The sequence below is a fragment of the Zophobas morio genome, unplaced genomic scaffold, assembly GCF_036711695.1.
Source record: "Zophobas morio isolate AGI-343-1 ecotype UQ-CSIRO unplaced genomic scaffold, CSIRO_AGI_Zmor_V1 ptg000023l, whole genome shotgun sequence".
NCBI lineage: Eukaryota > Metazoa > Arthropoda > Insecta > Coleoptera > Tenebrionidae > Zophobas > Zophobas morio.
In genome coordinates, this window is record NW_026972128.1 from 15,749,758 (window position 1) to 15,759,952 (window position 10,195).

The 10,195-nt window shown below is 32.9% G+C and overlaps 1 protein-coding gene across 1 annotated transcript; it reads left to right on the forward strand.

Annotated features, from left to right (window-relative positions):
- Positions 1–4,350: 4,350 nt before the first annotated feature.
- LOC135134040 (KRAB-A domain-containing protein 2-like) lies at positions 4,351–7,654 on the forward strand. The gene is made up of 4 exons (XM_064062606.1): positions 4,351–5,025; positions 6,109–6,136; positions 6,204–6,308; positions 7,539–7,654. The coding sequence occupies exons 1-4, from the start codon at positions 4,351–4,353 to the stop codon at positions 7,652–7,654; spliced, it is 924 nt and encodes a 307-aa protein (XP_063918676.1).
- Positions 7,655–10,195: the final 2,541 nt, after the last annotated feature.

Consider the following 10,195-nt stretch of genomic DNA (forward strand, 5'->3'; position numbering starts at 1 on the left):
TACGTTTTCTCGATCTTTCATGACCCCTAGAAGACGAAGAAATAGGTCTCCCATTTCCGTCTGTCTGTCCGTCTGTCCGTCTGTCTGCCGTCCCGGATTTTTATTAGACAGAAAATCTCCGAAAGTACTCGACCGATTGTTGTGAAATTTTGTAGTTATATTAGGAATATCATGTAGATGGTAAAACGCTAACCAAAATTTGTCTAATCATCCCCACCACTAATGTGATGACGTCACTTCAAAATTGTACATAGTAAATGGGTTTTAAATTGTATAAAATAATATAGTCCTAAACATGTATTTTACGACTCCGAATTGAGTTTTTACCCGAAACGTTCAGATTTTTGGAAAAAAATCAAAATTATAAAACAACATTTTGCAATTTAATTTTGAATCTGCTAATCCCAATGTTTTGAAATGTTGCAGATGTTTTAAGGCTAAAGAGCATCATAAATTTTTACTCAAAATATATTTGGATATCCCCTCCAAAAATTTGATGACGTCAGCTCAAAAGTTTGCCAAATAAATTCTATGTAAAATGTACAAAATATGATGAGTCTGTGCTTGTGCTATATCACTCCATTCATATTTTTTGGATTTGCATATACAGGGTGACTCAAAAAAATTAATGAATGCGTAAATTTATTTTACTGATTTACTCAGGAACTACAAAACCGAATGCTTTGAAATCTTGAAGTTGTTTTAAAGTTATCATAAGCACGGTAAGTTTTTGATCAAAATGTATTTGCTCATCCCCCTAAAAAATTTATGACGTCACCACAAAATTTTGCCGAATAAATCCTATCTAAAATGTACAAAATATGGTGAGTCTCTTCTTGTCATTTATCATTCCAATCAAATTTTTTCGATTTCCATATACAGGATGACTCAAAAAAATTAATAAATGCGTGAATTTATTTTATTGAGTTAATCAGGAACTACAAAACCGAATGCTTTGAAATCTTGCAGATGTTTTAAGGTTATAAAGAGCATAATAAATGTTTAGTCAAAATATGTTTGCTTATCCCCTCCAAAAAATTGATGACGTCAGCTCGAAACTTTGCCGAATAAATACTATCTAAACTGTACAAAATATGATGAGTCTGTACTTGTAATTTATCACTCCATTCATATTTTTTGGATTTGCATATACAGGGTGTCTCAAAAAAATTAATGAATGCGTAAATTTATTTTATTGATTTACTCAGGAACTACAAAACCGAATGCTTTGAAATCTTGAAGTTGTTTTAAAGTTATCATAAGCACGGTAAGTTTTTGATCAAAATGTATTTGCTCATCCCCCCTAAAAAATTTATGACGTCACCACAAAATTTTGCTAAATAAATCCTATCTAAAATGTACAAAATATGATGAGTCTTTTCTTGTGATTTATCATTCCATTTATAGTTTTTGGATTTGCATATACAGGGTGACCCAAAAAAATTAATGAATGGGTTTATTACTATTTTTAGTCAAAATATATTTGGTTATCTTCTACAAAAAACTGATGACGTCAGCTTAAAAGTTTTCCGAATAAATCCTATCTAGGATATACAAAATATGATGAGTCTGTACTTGTAATTTATCATTCCATTCATATTTTTAGAATTTGCATATACCGGGTGACTCAGAAAAAAAAATGAAATCTACTGCGAAAAAAAAAAACAATAGACATGCAGTCGTCACGTTTCCGACAGCGAGGGAAGTACTGTCTAAACCCTTTAGACCAATTTTTTAGTTTTGCTTATAGGGAGTGTCTCAAAAAAATTAATCATTGAGTCAATTTATTTTATTGATTGAATCAAGAATTGCAAAACTGAATTTTGAAATATTGCAGACGTTTGGAAGTTACTGTTTGACATGGTAGATTTTTAATCAAAATATATCTGTTTATCAAGCCCAAAAATTTGATGACGTCATCCCAAGATTTTGCCGAATAAATCCTATCCAAAATGTGCAAAATATCATCAGTATATTTTCGTAATTTATCATTGCATTAATATTTTTTAGATTTGCTTTTACAGTGACTCAAAAAAATGTATGGATCAGTCAATTTATTTTAGAGAATAAACTCAAGAGTTGCAGAAATGAATACTTTGAGATCTTGCAGACGTTTTAAAGTTATTGTAAGCATGGTAAATTGTTAAGAATATTTATTTATTCCTCCCAAAAACTTGATCGAATGGCTCACTCGATTTTCGCAGATAATTTTGGGAATACAGTACAGTTATTTTTAGTATTACACTGCACCAATCCAAGATGGTATACGTGTTGATCGTAAATGTTGATTAGGTCATCACAAAATTGTGTGAAGAAAAGACTCAACTCGAAAATGCTGAATATGTTTCATTATACTTTTGGTGGGAAGGAAGTTCTGTCGAAACAACGTTCGATCAATTTTTTGACAATGGTTGATATAAATAAAACTCAGTGGATGCTCATACTCGAAATACGAAGTATCTACTCGAATATCAAATCAAAATATTTCTAGTTTTTCTAGATGATGCTAATACTTCAGTAGGTAACAGTTGATGCTCAAGTAGCATCTCGATACAACAAAAACGGAAAACAGTGCCAGTCTTCAACCATTAAAACAAAAATCGAGTCACCAAAATATAAGTTAGTATGGGGTAGACACCTTGAGATGTGAATCTCTATGGCCAGTTGTAGAAAGAACGCACTGCACAATAAATAAAAGTTAATTACCTGAAAAGTTTTCGATATTCCCGCTCCTAATGTGTTTTTCAAACTGAATGCACCTTTTGACGACGCTCCACGTTCATGAAAGTTGCCATGTTTAGTCAAAATTCACTCTTACAACGATCTTACTCATTTTCTAAGCTGCTTTACAGACAGCTCAGTTATTTGCCACGGCGATGCTCATTTTAAGATTAAATGCTCACAAAACGCGTAGATGTTCAATGTCCGGGGAGATACAATGTTTCCAAGTAGGTACTCAGTACATAGAGTAGATGCTCAGGTATATAGGAGTAATAATGAAGTAGGTACTTTGTACTTCGAATATGAGTATCTACTCACTTTTATTCATACCACCCAATGTCTCGCTTCAATGTTTGATTATGTTGATTATGAGCGCAACGCTGATCAACTTCCGTATCCGAATTACCCATGAAATAAATCATTGCGATTTGCACCTGAGGTAGTTCGTCGCACATTTGATTGACTTCGTGGACCTATGTCAGCTTGTCGTCTTCTCGGCATTGTAATGAACTTCAATAAACGACACAGAATTATTTTCACATTTTCAATCAAATCTGTAAATTTTGTCTTGAGAATTTTAAAATACTGAAAACTTCAAATCAAATCCTCGAATAACGGTAAAGTTTGAGGTTTTGTCGAAACCAACAAAGTGAACATTGGTAAATAGAATGGCAGATCAAAATTAATAAGAAACTTTCGCAATGCGTAACTGAATTCACTTTAACGAACACTTTTCTTGAAATAAACGACGTTTTTTGGTACGAAAAAACAAACAACGACTTGAAATGCAATAATACTTTTCACAATCGCACGGAAGAAATAGTTTTGTGTGACACGTCAGTCAGCCGACAGTCCGTCAGAAACGGCCAACTATTCAAATTGATACGAAATGGCGATTCCCGTGCAAAATTTTAAAAATTTTTTTTATCTTTAACCGGTCTCATTTTTTATAAATATTCTTACATATAAACCTTCTCCTGACGATAAGGAACACGTAAAAAAAAGAATCGTCCGATTCGGTGCGGCCGTTCTGAAGTTATGAGCGTACATACATTTCGGCGATTCATTTTTATTAATATAGATTTCCAACTACCGAGTATAAATCTGATTATGAGTATCCATTCAAAACAAATCATAATGTACTTATTGTATTAATTATGGGTTTCCTCAAGGGTCCATTTTGGGACCAATATTATATTTACTATATATGTTACGGTTAAAGTGAATACTCGGCTAGTTTCCAAACTATCTGGTTGTTATGCAAACTAACCAAGTCGCTAGTTATTATAGACGAAAAACTATTTTCTCTTACATTAGCAGGGTTTCTTGGTTAATTTGTAAACTGCCCAGCTAGTTTATAAACTACCGTACAAGTTTGGATAATTTACATACTTTTTTTAAAGTACATAGATTAACCGAAATAATTGGTTAGTTTACAAACCAGCCACTTTGTTCTGGTTAAAATAAGAACTTTTTCTCTAGTACGATAAAACAACCAATGAATTGTATCATATTTTAGGCAGTTAGTATGCAAACAGACAGTTGTTTTAGTGTTCAATGCAGGCTAGGTATGTGAATTTTGAGGTTATGTGCTGTTTTCTGATCATGGATGTCATTTCAACGATAACAATGGAGCATCGTCAAAAGTTTGATGTTGCAATTAAGTTGTTGCACAATGCTAAAGCAAAAAACTCCCAAATTGTAACCAAAAGTGAATTAGATGGCCTCGTGGAGAAGTTGAAGGAATTACGCAGAGTAGGACCAAATAGCAAAAATAAAAACGATTATTATTTAATAAAAAAGTATGAACTTCAACTTGCAGACGAAAATTATAGTGTTATTAAAAAAGGAAGTGGAAAAATAATTGTAAGCACCAACGATTTATATGACGCCGTAAAAACGGCCCACCAATCTACAGGTCATGGAGGGCGAACTGTCACATTGAAAGAGTTAAATGAAAAGTTTGCCAACATTTCTCAAGAAATTGTGTCGCTCTTCATTGAAGGGTGCGGCAGTTGTCAAATGAAGAGAAACAAAACCAGAAAAGGACTTGTAGTAAGACCTACAACGTCCCATATTTTTAATTCTCGATGTCAAGTCGACCTCATAGATCTACAGACACGTCCTGATGGATGTTACAAATTTATATTTGTTTACCAAGACCATTTAACGAAATTTGTTCCCCTACGATCACTGAAAACAAAAACGGCCAAAGAAGTTGCTTACAATTTAATTGATGTGTTCACAGATTTAGGTAGTCCATGTATTTTACAAAGTGACAATGGAAGAGAATTTGCTAACCAGGTGAGTACCAATAGTTAAAAGAGAGGTTTTCAAAAAATATTCGATTACACTGACTGATAAGATATACCTAATAATAATTAATTCAAAACATGGATTACCGTAAATGGAGTTTTGAAACAATTGTATAGTCGTAACGAGTTTGAACTGTGCAAACAAAACTTTTTAAACCTGGACGATGTAAAAAAAGAAACAGAAATAACTCTATGAGGAGCAGTCGGGAAAAATTCAGTATCAGGAACAATTCAAGGTTATGTTAGATGTCATTGCAAGAAAGGATGCGGTAGCAAAAAATGTAAATGCCACAATAGCGGTTCTTGCAAAAACAAGTAAAAAAATGTATTAGAAATCGAAATAGAAATTATTTCATCAGTTGATGTTTTTACGTTGTCTTTTCATCAGAATTTATTTTGTGTTTATGTTTTTTTTATAGTTATGTTTCATATAATTCTTCCAATCAGTTTACCTTTTCTAAGTGTTGCAATTATTATTTTTTTAATAAAAAATATTGTCACTCTATGCCATTCAGTTTTCCAATTGCATATTATTTCTCACGAAGATCTTTAACGATTTCCCTAATCTTACACATTCTTCCAACATACTCATTCTATTCATCTGCGTTAGTTTATATACTAACTGCCTAAAATATGATACAATTCATTGGTTATTTTATCGTACTAGAGAAAAAGTTCTTATTTTAACCAGAACAAAGTGGCTGGTTTGTAAACTAACCAATTATTTCGGTTAATTTATGTACTTTAAAAAAAGTGTGTAAATTATCCAAACTTGTACGGTAGTTTATAAACTAGCTGGGCAGTTTATAAATTAACCAAGAAACCCTGCTAATGTAAGAGAAAATAGTTTTTCGTCTATAATAACTAGCGACTTGGTTAGTTTGCATAACAACTAGTTAGTTTGGTAACTAGCCGAGTATTCACTTTAACCGTAACATATACAAACGATCTCCAAGACTTCCTTTGAGAAGTTGCAGTAACTCTTTACGCTGATGACACTTGTATCATTGTACAATTAGAGAAATTACGTTCCGTACAACGTATTATCCGTTAACGTATACAATTCCAATAGGGACACTGCATTTTCTATGTTTCCATAGGTATAACAGTTTTTCTACGTTTTGCGTGCTGTAAGCTAATTGTATATTATTAGGATGTTTTTCGTAGCTTGCAAGTACCTCACAGATGTTTGTTTTCAAAATATCTTTATAAGAAAATATCTTGTGACCAAAGACGAAACTCTGACTTGTCTTGAAAGTTGTTTAGAAGGATGTAACTTTTTATTAGAATCGAAAGATAACGACAGAGATTACCACAAAACGACACTGTTTCAAAATTGGAGGGTCAATAGGATTATTCTTGTTTGAACAAGTTGCAAAGAAAATGTGTGGTGGTAATGGACACACCAAACCATTCAGTACAGTTAGACAAACCTCCCACATTTTTTAACAGAAACAGTCAAATGCAAGATGGGTTGCGGGATTGAATTCAATATTTTCGATCTAATCGGAACAAAGAATTTTTCCAAGAAGAGACATTACGGGAATGGTCATGAGGTCATTAGATTGTCACTATATCGTAACAAATGGGAAATTTGTCGTTTGAGAACATATATTTCTTGTTCTATTTGACAAATCTGACTTAGAATCAGGGAGAATGAAATTATTAGTAAGTAAAAATTATAGCCTGACCAAGAAGTATTACCTTAGTAATTGCTAATTATCAACCGACATGGTTGATAGTGACATTTAACTTCAATCAAAATTTGTTTTTGATAATTTGGATCAGATTTGGCAACAGCAGCACAAGAAAAATTTCTCAAAATTAGTTCATTCTATTGCCAACTTAATCAGTATTTGTTGATCATTCAGTGGAGCTCTTAATAACAATAATAATAATAATAATAATAATAATAATAATTTATTGTCCAACAGAACATACAGTTCCAATTACAGGAAGATATAAACAAATAATAAACTAAAATAAACTAACAAAAAACCTAAAATGTAATCTAAATAAACCCAAAAATAATTCTAATCAGTACCGGTTAACACTGAAATAACAAAAAGATGAAGAAAGAATTCCTTGAAGTTCTAATTAACACCAAAAACTTCATGTATTGCTATTTTAAGGTTGACCAACTTACAGCTAAATATATCAATACCACGTTCTTTATCTCTTTTGTTCAACAAACAATTAACAAAATAAACGGGACTTTTCCTACCAACATTCGTCCTAGGATTAGGACAATAAAATGTAGTTGCGTATCTGTTATTAATCATAGGAACATGAACATTTAAGTTTGCAAGAAATTCAATACAGTGAATGTTATTATTGAAATTTCATACAAAAAAAAAATGCATAAGTTTTACGCCTGTAAAATAATGAGTTTAAGTTAAATTTAATTAACAAGGCTTCCTGTGAATAGTTCCTTTCCGGCCAACGATTCTCCGCTTTAAAAAACATGTACTTTAAAAATTTATGTTGGATGTTCTCGAGTAGATGAATCTGGTAATTGTAATAGGGATACCAAGCTAGTGAGCAATATTCCAACTTCGGACGGATTAGTGCAGTATACAACATTTTTCGTGGCATCAATAACTAAGTTGTTAACGTGATTCTTAAAATTAAATTGCGTACCCATCATATACAACTCCCAAGTCTTTAATTGAAGAACATCGCATCAAGATATTGTTGTCTACACTATTATGAATCACTAACGAGGAAAGATGTAAAGAATAGGATACAACCTTTCATTGTCCATATTAATATCCGACGACTATTTAGTTATGCTATCAATATCTTCTTGTAGAACGTCAGGTCAGTACTAACAGATGAATACATTTTTATGTCGTCTGCGAACAAGATTTTGTAGTGTCTAACAAGATCGACAATGTCCTTAATGTAAACAGAAAATAACACAGGTCCCAGATATATAACCGTTAATTTCGACGACATTCACCCTCTCAACCAAGTACGATTCCAAAACCTTAACAAGACCATCGGAGAAACCAATAGGTACTGGATAATTTCTGGAGTAAAATTCGATAGTTTACTCTGTCAAAAGTTTTGGAGTAATCAACATAAATAACATCTAACTGACCTCTGGTGTTTAGTGTCTAGATAACCTGTGGCATACAGGTTAAGTTGGTTAGTGTTGACCTACCAGTCATAAAGTCCTGCTGACGGAACGAATTTGATCATATATCACTCTTTCAAAAATGTTAGTTGCAGTAAGCAAATTGGTCTGTATTTAGTGATGTCTTGTGGATCACCGCTTTTAAAAACAGGTACTACTTGGCTTTTTTCCAAACTGTAAGAAATTTGAGTTGCTTAAAATCAGATTGAAAATGGACGATTCTTAAAGACACATGAGCAATTCTTGATGTAAAGCTTTAATAGTTAAATGAATCTTGCTAGAGGGTAGTCGATGTTTCAAACTTAAAATACCACTGATAAAGTTAATTTTCGATAGCAGGTTTATCATCCGAAAAAGCTTTTAGGCAACTTGCAAAACACCCATGAAGAAAAAATGCTAGTACAATTGATAAATAAAAAATTGCACAAATATTGACAAAATTTTACTGAAAAGAATTTAAAGCGTGATTACTCAATTATTTACGGTGACTTAGAAAACACTTCTAAATCGCACAGTAAGTTTGTAACCCTTGAAATGGAACTTAAGCTTTCAAGTACCTCAAACATTTGACTAACAAACATACGAAGTTGCACATCATAAACACAAGTTTTGCAATGCAGAAGTTGATTTCTTAACTTCATTCGAATTATATTTCCGTTTTAGCGTGTTAGTTTAATAAACTTTAAGTTATCTTAAGAAACCGTTGGATAAAAAGAACCTGAGACCTAACTATATTTGCATGCTACACAAAGTTTTTTCCTTTCAAAGAACAAGTTTTCTTACTAAGAAATAGCATGAAAAAAGAACAATGGATAGTTCATTTTCTCTTTTCATAGCTGAACTTTTCATAAAACGACTTGAGATGTAGTTGTAAGAAGTTTTCATCTTTTTCACATATACACACGAGATAAGGATTTATAATTAATCAATATGACAATATCAAATTCTCGTACTGGCCAGAGAAAAACGAACATTGTTAGATTGTTAACAATCCCCAACAGATAAGGATAAGTTTCAAATCACCTCACTTTCCATTTAAATGGGGGAATAGGTTTGTCAAGAAGCTTGCAATCAGTGCTTTTAATATAGAAAACATCATTACTACGATTAAATTTAAAACGTGATCCCCAGATTTTACACTTTTCAAAATACTTTTGATAAGACAAAAAACAGACACTTTTAGTCATATTTCCTTTTATTCTTTGAACTATGAAATATTAGAAATATTTAAGAATGGCGATGGAATTTTAATTAGAATTAAGTACATATTCTGCAATTGCTCTAGTTCTTTTGCACCTGCACCAGTTGTGTAAAGTTTTATAATATTTGTTAGAAAAATATTAGTCGGCTTGAAGCCTCATACTACTTTCTTCGGGGTTTGTTGTTACACTTCTCTGATTTGATACGTAAATTATGTATCTGTTTTTATTTTTATTTCGCCTCGCGATCTCAGATTGATGGAAAACGCAGAAGCAAAATTCATAAGATCATTACTTATTCCTGCAGCTGGCTAGCTGGCATCTGATTCAACGAAACCCAAAGTCTAAGGTCTCACTGCTGTCTGAGATCCGAAACCCGATGTTCGGGACCCGGTCTAAACCTAGTGTCCGACGTACAACTGGAACCTGACCAAAACCTAAGGACTAACATCCTGACTAACGGACACTATTTTGTTCACTATCATTAATATATGACAAAGATAAACTCTTCAAAAGAGTGTATTCAAATTCCGTTAAAGCTTTAAGTTCCATGCCGGACAACTGTCCGACTAAAAACGGTATCAGATCAACGATATTTTTCCTAGTCGCCCGAACCCATCTGAACAAAGCACAGGTGTTGTCTACCCATAACGAAATTCGGTCTGGGCCGAGCTGGTTCAGTCGCAAACTGAAATCAAAGGAATAATTCGATCAGATAAAGTGTGCACTTTGCCGATTTGTTCGGTCCAATGCAGCGGCGTCCGACTCAACACTCCCGGCTGGACCGAGACCCGAATCCTGGTCCAGGTTCTGAGCTCTAG

Excerpts from the sequence above, each read along its gene's own strand:
- LOC135134040 (XM_064062606.1), top strand. The coding sequence starts at position 4,351 with ATGGAGCATCGTCAAAAGTTTGATGTTGCAATTAAGTTGTTGCACAAT. Across the intron at positions 5,026-6,108 it reads GAAGAGAATTTGCTAACCAG|GGACACTGCATTTTCTATGT; the intron begins GTGAGTACCAAT and ends CAATTCCAATAG. Across the intron at positions 6,137-6,203 it reads CATTTTCTATGTTTCCATAG|CTTGCAAGTACCTCACAGAT; the intron begins GTATAACAGTTT and ends TGTTTTTCGTAG.